Genomic DNA, 16,312 nt, shown 5'->3' with positions numbered 1-16,312 from the left:
TTACCCACTTACAATATCTCGGTTCCCACCTGTCCACCACCGCAGACATTTATGAAGAGATTCAATATCAGATTAGATGTGCATCTCAAGCCATTGGCAGACTCTGTACAAGTGTCTTCAGCTGTAGGGAGCTGAAATTATCTACAAAGTTGCTCGTATATCGAGCAGTGGTCCTGCCCACTCTGCTATATGGCAGTGAGGCACCTCAAGGCACTTGAAAACTTTTACCATTGTAGTCTACGTTCCATCCTCCGAGTTCGCTGGGAAGATAAGAGAACAAATGCCAGCATTCTTGCCGACACCAACTGTAGGAGCATCGAGGCTACCAAAATCCATGAACAACTACGCTGGACTGGCCATGTTACCCGCATGGACGACAGTAGACTGCCTAAGCAGCTACTTTACAGTCACCTAACGAACAGTAAACGTAACGCTGGCAGGCAAGTGAAAAGGTATAAGGATAGTCTTAAGACAAACCTGAAAAAGTGCCAAATCGACCCCCTCACCTGAGAGACGATTACTCCACACCATAACGCTTGGTATCAATACTTTCGAGTAAGCCCTACTGCATAATGAGGCAGACAAGCGCCAATGCTGGAAAGACGCTGCTGTCGCCCCTCCCACACTAGATGTAGCCCCCTCCACATGAATGACGCTGCAGGTCCCGTATCGGCCTCTTTAGTCACCTCAAACTCACCAACCTAGGTAACATTCTTAATAACTCATATCATTTATCATACCTGGATGATCGTCATACTCGATTCCGAGTGACAGCAAAGTGGTGTGTGTGTGTGGTTAGGTTAGGTTAACATTTAGATGGTTACTCTACAGTTGACCCCATTTATGTTCTCATTGTTTCAAATATATTTAGTGAGTTTATAGAGAAGAAGAATCAATTTACTGTTGTTGCATCAGAGACATATAGTACCTTCTCTTCTGCCCCCGTCTCCAGGGTGGGTGGATCATTCTGTAGGGTCAACATCAGGACCTTCATTGGAGGGTATTTGTGGTATGGAGCAGTTCCTGTCACCATCTCTATCGCTGTGATGCCGAATGACCAGATGTCTGCCTTAAAATCATAACCTGACACCTGTAAGGAAGAAATGCCTGCTTTAATTCATAACCTGACACCTGTAAGGAAGAAATGCCTGCTATAATTCATAACCTGACACCTGTAAGGAAGAGATGCCTGCTTTAATTCATAACCTGACACCTGTAAGGAAGAGATGCCTGCTTTAATTCATAACCTGACACCTGTGAGATTCTTTAATTCTTCTTACCTGTGAAGAGATGCCGTTTTAATTTCTAACCTATAACCTGATAACAAGGAGGAAATGTACTGTTTAATTACTTGACCTGTAAGAAAGAAATGCTATAACTTTTAACCATAACACTCCACCTGTAAGAGAAGAAATTTTATTTTCTTAAGGAAAAATAACTGTATTCATAACCTGACAAATGTAAGGAAGAAATGCTATAACTTTGATTTAATACCTCTATTTAATTGTCACTAACCTGCTTCAGTAATACTGAAGAACCAAAATCTTATTAAAATTATTACAGAAAATTATTATTTGATATCTGAAAAGGTTATAATATTGAGTATCTATAGTAAGGTCACAGTTATCATATAAGGTCAGTATGGTAGGTCACAGTTGTGTAAGGATTCATAGTAATCAAGAATCAATCCAATGCTCACATTATTATCATTAAGGAACTGACATCATAGGTCACAGTTGTCATAGTAGTCACAGGTAATGCATTGTCAAATTAAATAGTAAGAGTCTGAGTTTCATGTATTGTAAGTTACAGATTACATAAACAATGTGTCTCCATCATAGTAAGGTCACAGTTATCATATTAAGTCAGATATCATAAAGGTCACAGGTATCATAGCAATGTCACTGATTATCATAATGAGTCACAGTTATCATATGGCTCGTGTCATAGTAATAATTATCGTAAAGGTCACAGTTATAACATTAGTTGCAATTCTTTAGTAATGTCACAGTTATCATATTCAGATTATCATAAAGGTCACAGTTATCATAGTAGGTCACAGGTATCATAGCAATGTCACAGATTATCATAAATGAAGGTCTTATAGTAAGAGTTGCAATTGTATGTTGTCTCACCAGTCTCATAGTGGGTCACAGTTACCTAGTAATGTCACAGTTATCATAAATAAGTCACAGTTATCATAAATAAGGTCACAGTTATAATGAAGTCACAGTTAAGTAGTCACAGAAATTGACATAGTAAGTCCACGGTTACATAGTAATGTCACAGTTATCATAGTAGGTCTGATTATCATAGTAAGGTCACAGTTTTTCATAGTAAGGTCACAGTTATCATAGTAATGTCACAGTTGTATCAGAACCTAACCCATTTTCTAATCAGTTCTGCTATATAGTTGTGTTCTTGTAAAACATTATGTACAAAGAAATTACCGTAATAGAAATAACAGGGCTTTATGGAGAAAATGGGTTGAGTGCAATTACTCAAAATCGAAAAAAATTTGTGATTAGCCTAACAAAAGAGATAGCACCCAAACCAAATAAATGTTACATTCATATCTAATAATGAAATCATACAGTAAATGTAACACTCCATGAAAAATATGAATATAACTTGATGGGAAGATGATTTTGAGGTTGATAACATAGAACTAACTTCATAGCTTTTTTACGATCATCACGAATGTGATCACCAGAGCTTGGAGAGATATTCTTCTTTTCCATATTCACAGATTAATACCACAAATTGGAGGTAATGGCAAAAAATAAACTTACAACAAACAGGTTCCGTTTACAAATAGTTCCACTTCTTCATAAATAGGTATTAGAGACCAATTAAAGTTGTCAAAACAGAGTTGTAACTCTTAACAGTATATACATAATTTAAATTGAACAGTGATCCCTCAGTTAACGAACGCCTCGGTTAACGAATTACCTTCCATAAGATTCTTCACTTCGGTTAACGAAAAAATTTTGGTTAACGAATTCCTTACGAATTTCCCGAACATGTTTTCGCCTGTTCACCAGCTGTAGTATTAGTCCGCCAATACAGTAATCGGTTTTAGGGCTTAAATTCTTTACCATTTGAGTAAATACCAAGAAGGTTGTACTATTCAATAATTTTCCAAGTCTTATAATAAAGTTTTTAGTCATTTTAACAATTATTTAACATAATTGAAGTACAGGGAACTAGTTTTTAGCGTGCCAAACAGCCACTTGACTAACCCGAAATGGCGTCAGTGTGTGTCCCTGCTCAGTGGAGGAAGCATCTTGCTTGAGATTCTCTTGAACATAAACTATTTTTACGTTTTTACAGTACAATTATTGGTCATTCTTAAGTTTATTTTACATATTGACAATATATAATGCAGTGCAGTGTTGATTTAAAGAAAATAATCTTGAATAACACCAAGTGAACTAAAATTTTATGGTGAAATGGCGACATGAAGCATGGGGTGACTTCTCTTCCACCCCAATGCCTTCTCTTCTCCCTTCTCCTCCACCCCCATTCCAATTCCCATCATCATCATCATCAACCAGGAGCTTTCTACATGCACACCTCAAAGTAAGTGTACTTTACTGCATTTATTTTTAGTTTGTATGTAATTTTCGGTGAGCTGGAACCAATTACCCAAAATCCCATTGAAACAATGGTTTCGGTTAACACAATTTTCGGTTAACGAACGACCTTCTGGAACTGGAACGAATTGTATTCGTTAACCGAGGGACCACTGTATAGTTAACATCCATCGACCCTATCTCGCGATATATCCTGACCCTTCTGTACTGCATAACTAAAATCTAACGATCGTAAAAATTAGGTTAGCACATCGCTTACCAAAACCATATCTCTTACTGCTTACATCTCTTACCCTTTACTGTACATTATCCCTGTCCTATTCTTTTCTATTCAGTCTTGGTGGAGGATAAGTTTGTACATAGCAGTGCTTATGTTAGATTAAGCAGCACTGTATGGTTATGACTGCCATTGTTCCGTCTATCCAATGATAACTGGAGCCTAAAGAAGCCAACTAACATAAATAAGGTGAGTAACCAATCACAACTGGAGTACAGTTCAATACTTAAAACTCTTGGGGTTTTCATATGAAAATTTGCATATGATCTAAATTATCACTTTACGGTGTTCATACGCAAATTTGCATATAAACTAAAAAATTACAATAAAATAATTTAAGCTTGCGTATGAACACTAAATATACAAGACACACATTTGGCAACGCAGGTGTGATCTGGCACCTATGTAGACTACCTCCAAGGTTACACCAGTCACCTTTGGTGGTTCAACGGCACAGGACATAACTTTGACCAACATTTCCCACCATTATGGACACCCTGTACTGTGTTATAGAGGCATTATACACTGTGTTATAGAGGCATTATACACTGTGTTATAGAGGCATTATACACTATTATAGAGGCATTATACACTGTTATAGAGGCATTATACACTGTTATAGAGGCAGCATCACTCACCTGCTCCATAACTTCTGGTGCCATCCAACATGGTGTGCCAACAAAAGTGTGTCGGGACTTCTGACGGGAAAGATCACCTCCAGTAGAAAGCCAGGCACTTACACCAAAGTCAGCGATCTGGACCACACCGTCCTCACCTAGCAGTATGTTGCCAGCCTTGATGTCTCTGAAACATGACCAAATATTTAAATCTTATCCACTGTACTCAAACTAGAGTACAGCATATAGCAATCCTAAGTACTGCCAACACATCCTAAGTACTGCCAACACATCCTAAGTACAGCCAACACATCCTCAGTACTGACAACATATCCTGAGTACTGACAACATATCCTAAGTACTGCCAACACATCTTATGTGCTACCAACACATCCTAAGTACTGCCAACACATTTGAAGTACTGCCAACACATCCTAAGTACTGCCAACACATCCTAAGTACTGCCAACACATCCTGAGTACTGACAACATATCCTAGTGCACAGCAATCCTAAAATGCAACATCACACAATCATAATTACAACACATATCATAAGTGCCCCAACACACCTCTTATATGCGCCACCACGCATCTAAGTACTGCCAACATCATAAGCAGCACATCCCCTAATTACTGACAGCACATCCTGAGTCTCCAACACATCACAGTACTGAACAACACATCCTGAGTACCAACATATCCTACAGCACATCCTAGTACAGGTGTCCCCTACGACTTATTTCACTTATGTCAACGCCAGTGCCCCGACCTGCTCTGACCTTCGACCAGGACATCACTTTCATCATACGTGACCAAAAACTTCATGGCGCGCATTTCTATACCGAAAACGTTTCCGTCGAACAGGCGATAAGCCTTGAATGCATCGCCATGTGGTACACTCATAGTGTTTGGCTATAACATCCTATACTGATCACTGTGAACTTTTAATCTCGTGTTAATTGACTTTATAATAACTGGAAAAGCAAGAACAAGTGCTGGTGGTGCTCAAGAAAAGAAAGAGCAATACTTCTCAGATGAAAATGAAAATACCAATACAGCAGAATGAAAACTAGCAACAATCTCACCCGACCTAAGTTTCTCATACACAAATATAACTCTACTATTCTGAAGGACAAGGAAGCGTGTTAAGTGAAGTAGTAAAAGAAAACTTGCCTATAAAGAACCATATAATATCAAAAGAGAAGACAAGGTCCTCTTCCACGATATGGAAAAATTATTAGTGATATGGATGAAGACCAGATACAAGCGTGTGGCCTTAAGCCTTCTAACCATACAGGCTAAAACAAAGCCTGTTCCCAAAAGCACAGAAAAAGAGCAGGCAGGAGATGAATGTGATCAAACCTTTAGGAAGTCATGGGTGGTTTGATAGATTTAAATGCTACCAGTCTACACAATGTTAAGGTGAGTGGAAAAGGCAGTGCCGATGTTGAATTGCTGCCAAAGCTTTTAAGGAGGTTAGATATGATGATTGTGGAAGGGAATATTTGCCTGAGCAAATATTCAATGTGGATGAGACTGGATTATTGTGGGCGCATGCTGAAAGCGGACATACATCCACAAAATGAAAAACAATGCAGGATTCAAGGCATTCCAGGACAAATTACACATACATTGCGGGAAGATATTTGGTTTCCAAACTAAAGCCTTTCATAATCCATCATTCCAGAAACACAGGGCTTTTAAACATATCCTCAAGCACACACTGCCAGTGTTTTCTACACAGTAATAAGCTGGATGACCTTAAACACTGTTTGAGGATTAGTTCGACTTGTTTCATTCACGAGCACAAGAAGTATTGTCTGCCATACGGATTCCATTCAAAATTTTCTGATTTTGGAAATGCTCGGAACACACCACCTGGACAGCATGCACCTGATGTTTAAGTAGTGTACATTCCCCTAACACTACCTCCTGTCATCCAACCCATGGATCAAGGTGGTATTGCGCCTTTAATCATTGTTCAAATCGACCCGCATCAAACATTTTACTCTGGTAGAAGCACTCAGAGTTTTGGAAGAAATTACAACGTTTTGCTCATATATAAAGAACATTGAACAGCATGGGATCAGGTTAAACAATTGCATGAATGGAATACTGGAAGAAAAATCCTGAAAAAGATATGTAAACAGTTCCAAAGTTTAATGAAAATAAAATATTTTGGATATTAGTAACAAGATAGTGGGTTAGGTAACGCTGGGTTAGATTGATAATGAAGATGTTGGACAGTTGGATTGAAGAAATCCAGAAAGAACTCATGTGAGGATCTTATTGAACTAATGCTGAAAATTGCAAGGAAGAAGAGACAAAATGAAGAACCTGCCACAAAAATTTTCAGTAGAAACAAATGGCAGAGACATTTGCTACAATATAAAAGAATGCAAATGTTTGATGTGGATCCAAAATTACCAGCATTATACTGAAATAGACAGAATGATCCCAAAAGATATACGACACTGCATTTATAATGAAAAGAAAAAAAAGCAAACTATTACAGTCTAAATTGGACATCAACTCTTAAGAAGATCCCCCCAGTGCTGTCTCCTCCGCTAGTGCCTCTTCACTCTCAAGATGATCATACCTTCAACCAGCAGTTTCTGATACATAAACCTATCTGGCGACATTAATGACCCACCTTTCTCCTCCTCAACCAGCTATCATTAATATAAGTCTCCATGTATCCTGTAATGAAAATTATGGGGGCCTGTGCATTCAACTGACTACATTAAGGTAAGTGTCAGTCACTGTATCCATTCATATTATTATTACTTTACTGTACTGTATCCATTCCCCATTAGTTATTACTTTAACAACTTTACTGTACAGTGGGGTATGCTTCCAGCACAGATCCCTACGAATATTCCTATAACGAGCGGTTTTTACCTAAAATTGAAGAATGCTATAACGAACAACTCCTACAACGAACATTATTTAATTTTTTTTTTTTGCTAATTATTGTTTTTTCTTCTTACAAGTATTAATATTCTTTATTTCATGAGGTTAGATGCATCTCTATACTTTTACAATTTATAATTATATTTTTCCAGTGTTAATTAGTTTGTATTTGGGGCAGTTAATCACTATAACGATACTATATAAGAACAAGGTTCTACGAACCAATTAGATTACGTTACTACTTTATACCCCCACCTAATACTGTATTTCGTGGAATTTTTTTTTTAATTCTTTTTGTCTATTTGGACTTCGACCAATCGGACTTGACCAATCGGTTTCCCAAATAATCGGACTTCATTGTCGGACTACGACCTGGTTTGATTCCCTAACCCCGCTAAATAAGTCAGGGCACTACTCTTCTGCCAACAAATCCTAAATGACAACATCATAGTGCTGTACATCTTTATCTGGAAGTACTGTCTAACACAATATAGTACTGTCAACACAGCCTTAGTACTGCCAACACAGCACATTAGTACTATCAACACAGCCTTAGTACTGTCCTTTAGCCTTAGTATACCAACACAGCATTAGTACTGTCAACACAGCATTAGTACTGTATGCTGCTTAGTACTGTTGTTTCTGGCCCTTATCAATTAGTATTATATAAATATGGGCAAGGACATATATTCATTATATACATTCTCTTGGGACTATGCAGCTTAACATGGCATTTTGTTCTGTACACTCTGGGTGGACTGACATTTGTGGTTTCTGAACTCAGGATTTACAACCCACAAATATGTCCCCAAGACCTCCGTGGCGAGAGTAGACGCAGCAGTGTAGTGTTGCCAGCGTGATGAAGTGCTTCCCCTAGCCCGAAGACAGAGGTAGCTGGTTCTGATTTCAACAGTTCACTAGTTCACAGCCAGACACACGTACCAAAGAAGGGCGTGTTGTGAGAACTCCGCTCCCAGGCTGAATATCTCTCTAATTATATCCAGCTAATTTACAAGCTATTAACAATGTCTAAAATAGTCTGTCCCTTCAAACAATTCTGTAACTACCCTAGACATCAATATAACTGAAAATCTGCATGTTATTTCCATTAAACGAAACCCTGCAAATGAAAGATAACTGAACATAATAACCTGGCAGCATGGCAACCTGCGCTAGATAATCACAAAGTGCCGACCCCAGAGACTGACTGGGACAGTTCAACTATCAAACTCGACTGTATCAAATTTGACCATGGTAAATTGGCAATATCTCTCTTTAACTTCATCAGTATGGCATTCACTCATTCGGGCAGTGTTAACCATTGAGATCATCTGATATCAAACCCCAGCACAAACACTGTCAACACAGTCTTAGTGCTGTCGACAGCCTTGGTACTGTCAGCACGGCTTGATACAATAACACAATAGTACTGCCTTTGGCTAATAGTACTTTAACAACACAGCCTTAATGCTGTCAACACTACTATGTGATTTGTGCTTTAATATAGTACTGCCAACTTTAGCCTTTGTGCTGTAACTGGCCTTAATGCCTGTCCTTTGGCCTCTGTACTGTCAACACAGCCTTAGTACTGTCCAACACAGCCTTTGTACCAACACAACCTTAGTACTGTAACCACAGCCTTTGCACTGTCAAAACAACCTTTATTACTATCGACACAACCTTAGTACTGTCACACAGCCTTTTTACTGCAACACAGCCTTAGTACTATCCTTGTCCTTTGTGCCAACACAGCCATGTCTGTAACACAACCTTTGTACTGTAAGCAAGCCTGTACTCTAAACACAGCCTTATTACTGTCAACACTAGTATTACTGCAACATCTCTTTTTTATGGAATTGCCCACAGGCAGGTCAACAACCTGGCAGGACCTGGGCGAAAAAAAGAACAAAAAGGTAAAATAGAAAAAAAATATAACTATGTTAATCTACACCACAAAGATGCGGAAAACCAACTTTAAAGTGAGACAGATTGTATATGTATACGAAACTGAAAGAAGGCAAGAACATTCCACAGTTTGGTTGTATACGAGAAGAAGGGAATACTATAGCGGGTTATTCTAGATGTATCCACAGCGGTGTAAATTTTAACGAACAAGGCGTGTGCTACAAGCCCATGACCCCAATAAAACAGTCACTAAGATGCCAAATCACGAACATTGCCCGTTAAAAGAAAAATTATCAACTCAAAAGAGAGTTAATACAGACAGAATGCCTCACGATTCTACCCTATACATTTGGAGAACAGAAGAAAGTCACCCAGATATGAAACATTTCCCAAGATTAAGACAAATGAATCCCTTAAACTTGAAGCAACTGCTCAGGAGTAAGAAATAACTCTGATATCTGTAGCATTCAGCTTTAGGAGGCAACTTAGCAATGTTTTAGGAGTGTGGCTTCCATGACATATTAGAAATTTGGTGGAAATCATCTTAATTTAGAAAGTGTAATTGATAAATACTGAATTTTATAACTATTGAATTTAACCAAGTTTCTACCTCCCCATTCAGAGATGCTGCGCAGATCCTCATTGATGAAATTGATATCAGCTCTAAAAAAACAGATCTAGTTTGAGAATTGGGAGGACAGGAAAAATGTGAAAGAAAAGTGAAGAGAGTAGAATCATCAAGACGTAGAATGGATAGAATTAGTTGTTGTGTGAAGTAAATCATTGATAAAAGAAGGAAGAGTAAGTGAAAAGAACAGAACCTAATAGGACACCACTATTGGTTGAAGGCAAGAGATCAATCCTCAGCAACAACTGCCATGGATCGGTTCTCAAGGAAGCTAGAAATTAGAAACTGGAGAAAAGAAACCATAAGAAGGAAGATTAGAAAGCAAAGACTTGTGCCACAACCTGCCAAATGCTTTGGAATATCGAGGAGCCCGACGAAGGATTTTCCCATACAGTAGGTGGAGATATATAGTGACTTTATACAGTATATATAAAAATTATATCGTAGCTACAAAATTATCAAAAATTTCTATATCGTATAAGCGAAAAAAAAATGATTTCCGCGAGGAAATCGGGCAGAAAAATATTTCAAATGTACGCCATGAAAAACAAATCATTGTTGCTCACGGAGAACACCGTGACTGCTCACTCCGCGTGCCTTCGCCCGCTGAGTGGTGGCAGCAGCCGACTCTGCTGCAGATTCGACTTCTAAGGTGAGTGTAAATGGGTTTCTAGTGACTTAGTGAAGTGAAAAATGGAAAGCAATGGAAAGATTTAATAATTAACTAATATTTTTTGGTGTTAGTTTATGTAGGTGTGGGATTGTCAAGTAGGGGTGGCAGTGTGCGTCTGCTGCGAGATCTGGTGTTCCTTGATGATATTGAAATAGTCTGTTGTTCCCAAGTCTAGTGTCTCATTGGTGCTTTACTTAGTAGAAAATGAACTTCATTAAGTCAAGTTTTGCCTCCAGAACCTAACTATTTCCCCATTGATTACATGTAATTATATATTGAGATCTGGTATACAAGCGTCGTTGGACCCTATCTGCGATATATCCACACTACTATAATAACCCTAAAGAGGATTACCAAGATGGGTGCAGTGGAGAGCAGATCACCAGTCACGATCTCGCCTGGCGAAAGCCATACTGGTGATCCGACAAAAGAATAGCATTCAGGTGGGAAAATGAGTTTAATAGTTTCGAAAATCTTAGAGGAATGAAGTTAGGGCAATGGAGGCGATAGTTAGAGGATTGGAATGGTCACCCTTCTTCAGGATGGGCTGAACCAAGGCATGCTTCAAGAAGAAGGAAAAGGTTTGGATTTTCAGGCAAAGGCTTAAGAGAGCAGCACAGGGCCAGAACTTCAGCACACTCCCCTCAGAACACGAGGGGTATTCCATCCAGTCCATCGCCTTACTCACATACAACCTGGATAACACACCAGCAACCTGGAGTGGAGATTAAGGAAAGTGCATAGGTTCAGTAGGAGGAGTAGGAGGGATAGAGGTTGGAATTGTCTAAGGTGGAGTTAGATGAGAATAAAGGTGCCAAAAGAGATTGGCTTTATCAGGGGAGAGTTGGCTATAGAGTTATAAGGTCGGAAGAGGAGGAAAAGTGGGAGTGCAGAAGTTATTACAGATGATTTTGGTTAAGGACCAGAAGGATTTACTAGAGGAAGAGTTAGTCAGGACAGCGGTCTTTCATTTTATAACATTATGCTTTGCCCTTGAAGAATAGCCTTACAATGATTCCTAGTAGTAATGAAAGATGAGTGGGTAATAGGAAGGATAGTTTCATAGCTTGATATGTCTTATCTCTCTCCTGCATGCAAGAAAGCAGGAAGCGATTAAACCATGATTGTATTGTGAAAGTTTGATAGAAGATGGGATAAATGCACTCTATACCACCCTATAACCCCAGCAATGCTGTCAGCACATACTGAGGCATCCAGTGCAAAATCAACATTCAAACCAAGGGAAAGTTGGAGAAGATTCTCTAAGGATTACCAGCTGCCTTCCGATAGTTGGCATTTAGAGGTGGGTGGGGAGGTGGTTGTGCCTAGTTTGTTTAATAAGTAAAGTTGTGATCAGAAGACCTAGAGGGCAGGAATTAGAGTATGAACAGTGTGAGAGGGTTAGAGGTAAAACAGAGATCAAGAATGTTAGTAAGTTGATTGTGTTGATCAGGAACACATGTAGGTAGAGGATCTCGGTGTTGGGGGTGTGTGGATTACAGTGACTCGTGGCAAGAAGTGAGATAGTCAAAGAATTCCAAACAATTGTAGAGTTGGGAGAATAGTAAAAGGAAACAAAAGAAAAATAGTCATAGTTGGTAGAGATATTTTGAGCCAGATGACATCATAAGGACGATTCAAGATCCGTGAGTCGAGCTATAAGTGTGTTGCAGTAGGCGTATACACCTCCCTTAGGATGGGAGAAGATGTATAAAGGTTGTAGTTGGAGACTTTAAAAGGTTTGGGTGAAGCTGCTTTGGTCAGTTGAAGTTCAGATAGCAGTAAGAGGTCGGGAAGGGGTTAATAGATGGTGCTCCACAGAAGAAAAATTGGATCTCAAGCGCGAATGTTGGAAAAAAATTAAAGTGTGAAAAGCCGATCCTCCAGCAACATGGTAGCGTCAGTTGAGGCCCCAGTAACTTGATGATCAGGTGGCCCTGGGGTCCACAACCTTCCCGACCAGTGGGACCCATCCTAGAAGGCCCGCTTCAACATGTTTGTCAACTGATATCATAAGAGAATAAAAGAATAGAAAAGAATAAAACAGATCCAAAGAGTGAAAGGTTATATATGTTGTGTTGTCAAGGAAACAATTTAGACCCTGCAATTGCGTGTAAATGGTAAGAAGAAAGTCATATACAGCAACTTGGGACTTGGTCACATATGGCAGCAGGGTGTACCACTAGACAACACATTATGCTTCCAATATCTTCCCAGGTGGTAGTACCTCCCTGTTTGTTAGCTGCCTACTACCCCATACAAACCACATACATATTATGTGGTCAGTTGGAGTTAAGTTAGGTTAGGTTAGGTTTTGGGAATGATTTTCGAGCAGCTCATTTTCTGGAAAATCCAGAAAATTTTCTCATATGCAGAAAATTAGGGGATGGGAAGATTTTTTACGGGTTTGAAAGATGAAAATCAGGCGCATTTTCGGAAATTCTGAAAAATTTTCCGGTACGAAAAATTCAGAAATTCTGGTGATGGGGACGTTTTCCAGGTTCAAGAGAGTCGTCTTGTTACCGGAAATCTCTCATTCCCAGAAGTGCTCAGCACCAACTGTTCGACTAATGGAGATACAGGTTGTACTCTCTAGTCCGGCATTCTGTGGTCCGAGAAACTCCGTGGTCGGAATGATTTTGGTTTGTCAATAGGTAGATAGGCAGCATTTTATTTAATTTTATTTTATTTTATTTTTTTTTTATTTATTTTTTTTTACTTATCTGAATTATTATTATTATTACAGGAGTAAATTTTACCCCTCAGGCCCCAATGTGGGTCATTGACCTATGCCGGTGGGATAATCCCTTAAAAAAAAAAGCGCGAAGTGGGTTTGTTTACATCCGGCAGTTGGCTGCACTCTCTCTCTCTCTGCTTGTCTATACAGAATACAACATTTAACCCTTCAATATATATGAGCAGTAAATAAGTGTTGCTTTCATATTCTTATATAGAAAATAGCGATATATTTTCACATGTCGCACTTACATATCTGAGCAGTCTCACTTTTTTTTTACCATTAATGGTTAGCCACTTATATTGTTCCATTTATTAACATGAAATAACTTACAGGTACTTCAAGCAACCATATTCATTTTTACATTAATTTTACTACAGCTAAACTCAGGGTCTTATTTTCTTCAGTTTTACTGTATATGTAGAACCAATCAGTCGCTGGTTTAAAGCTTTAACATAAACAAAATGCCGGCAGCCCGTCTCGTCCTCTAATATTCCATATATTATTAATAAATTGTATTAATTTTGCACACGTACATTAATTCAATAAAACAAATTCAGAAACATTAATTAAAATATATATGAACAGTAAATAAAGTGTTGCTTTCATATTCTTATGTAAAATAATGGCGATATGTTTTCACGTGTGCGCATGCACATTTACATATCGATCTCTTTTTCCTTTACCATTATCGATTAGCTACTTCTATTGTTCCATTTATTAATATTAAATAACATTACTTAAAACAACCATATTAATTTTACTACAGCAACAACCAAGGTCTTATTTTCTTCAGTTTATATGTAGAACCAGTCAGTCACTGGTTTTGTAATCAACAATGCTTTGTCATTTCCTCGTGTGTTTTAATATTCGTATTATTAATGAATTTTTGCTCATTTTGCACACATAAACATTAATTCAATAAAAAGAGCATTCAGTAATAAACAATAATGAATCTTTTGTACATAAGAGAAATGGCGCTATTTACACTATTATACCGTCGTCTGCACATTGGCGGGCGTTCAAACCCGTCGAAATTCAAGTTTCGCCGTCAAAATTTTATTTATTTATTTTTTTGTGTTCCAATAAAAAACGTTAAATTAAAACTTGCGAGTTGAGAAGCTACTATACGACATTTAACCCTTCAATATGTCTTCAAAGAGACCATGGCCCAGAAAGTGGTGCTAGTGCTTCCAGGCATAAGCACAAGTCACTATCTATCCAGGAGAAAGGTGAATTCCATGGTCAGCACGGTCAGGTCGAGGTTGCGGACTAGAGAAGTACAACCTGTATCATATGCAGTAACAGAAGTTTTCATATACAGGGTGTGATGGAATGTCTGTCACATACTGTCCAGAGGTTTAACTGTACAACAGTGTACTTAATAAGTGGTTAAGTTACCTGTGTATCTGACCATTATTGTGGGAAGTATTCAAGGCCCTTCAGTACCTCGCGTAGTGCTGTAGCGATCACTGCTTAAATCAAACACACCGTGCTTACAGTCTGATGTTTCATTCTGAAAACATCAAAATTCAACTATACCCTGTACAGTACTGGATATATATACAGTATAAACTTGATAAATCAGTCTAATTGGGGCAGACCCAGTTAAAAAACAAATATTGTACATGAGGTTGGAGATAACACTGCTTACAGACAATCAGTTATGTTATTACTGTACTTCAACAACTAAGGTCATTAAGTGTATAACAAGGTTATTAAAAGAATATTACATCAACAAAAAATATTATGAAACAGAACTCTCTGGGTTGAAAATCAGACATGTAAGTCTGGTTGTCCCGAGGTGATTGTTATTTACTGTAAGTGTTATATGTAAGTAACCACAATTTGTCTTATGAATAAAGATAAAACTAAGAACAAATAAGTGTAGGAGCATATTGTATGTTTACTGGGAGGAGGGAGGGTAGCATGGCTCCTCCCCCTCTCCATAATTCCTTTAACACTTCTTTAAGTAATTTCACCACAGTTCTCATATAATTTAGGATCATTTGGTGCCAGGTTGATATAATATTATACTAAAAGAATCAACTTTCCTGAAAAAGAATCCCAAACTGAACACCATGAGTCATTTGTTTACAAAAGAGCACACAGCTGATACCTTACCACAATGTCTGTCTTCCCCACTTAGTAATTAGTACAGTACAGTTGTATTTGATCACCACTTAATAAATACTACTGTAGTGGATTTATCATCATAATAAAAACTATTGTAGTGTATTTATCATCACATAATAAGTAATATTGTAGTGTAAAGTATTATGCTTCTGTATATATCTGGTTTATTCATTAATCATTTGTCTAAGTGTACAAGTAGCCAAACTGAGTCAACATATAACACTCAAAGGTAGTAAATAACGTTTTTAGGAAGGTATCTTCATATCAAATACTATACAGTGTGTTATAGTGACCCTGTACTGTGTGGTGTAGTACTGACCTGTGTGGTGACCTGTGTGGTGTAGTACTGTACTGTGTGGTGTAGTACTGTACTGTGTGGTGTAGTACTGACCTGTGTGGCGACCTGTGTGGTGTGGTACTGACCTGTGTGGTGTAGTACTGTACTGTGTGGTGTAGTACTGACCGTGTGGTGTAGTACTGTACTGTGTGGTGTAGTACTGTACTGTGTGGTGTGGAGTACTGACCTGTGTGGCGACCTGTGTGGTGTAGTACTGACCTGTGTGGTAGTGCTGCACTGTGTGGTGTAGTACTGCACTGTGTGGTGTAGTACTGTACTGTGTGGTGTAGTACTGTACTGTGTGGTGTAGACTGACCTGTGTGGCGACCTGTGTGGTGTAGTACGACCTGTGTGGTGTAGTACTGTACTGTGTGGTGTAGTACTGACCTGTGTGGCGACCTGTGTGGTGTAGTACTGTACTGTGTGGTGTAGTACTGTGCAGGTAAGGTGTAGTACTGACCTGTGTGGTGTAGTACTGTACTGTGTGGTGTAG

General features: G+C 38.5%; 1 protein-coding gene across 1 annotated transcript in view; it reads right to left on the bottom strand.

Moving 5' to 3' along the window:
* The window catches only part of LOC121855362 (serine/threonine-protein kinase OSR1-like), a 32,444-nt gene extending 17,089 nt beyond the window's left edge, over positions 1-15,355 (bottom strand). Inside the window, 6 exon segments of the mRNA XM_042350257.1 lie at positions 929-1,090; positions 4,512-4,677; positions 14,748-14,770; positions 14,772-14,822; positions 14,824-14,862; positions 15,329-15,355. Of these exon segments, the coding sequence (XP_042206191.1) occupies positions 929-1,090; positions 4,512-4,677; positions 14,748-14,770; positions 14,772-14,822; positions 14,824-14,862; positions 15,329-15,355 (468 nt within the window).
* Positions 15,356-16,312: the final 957 nt, after the last annotated feature.

This window comes from Homarus americanus, unplaced genomic scaffold (assembly GCF_018991925.1).
Source record: "Homarus americanus isolate GMGI-L3 unplaced genomic scaffold, GMGI_Hamer_2.0 scaffold19355, whole genome shotgun sequence".
Lineage (NCBI taxonomy): Eukaryota > Metazoa > Arthropoda > Malacostraca > Decapoda > Nephropidae > Homarus > Homarus americanus.
Note: the sequence above shows the minus strand (reverse complement) of the source record. Positions and strands in the feature narration are given on the sequence as shown.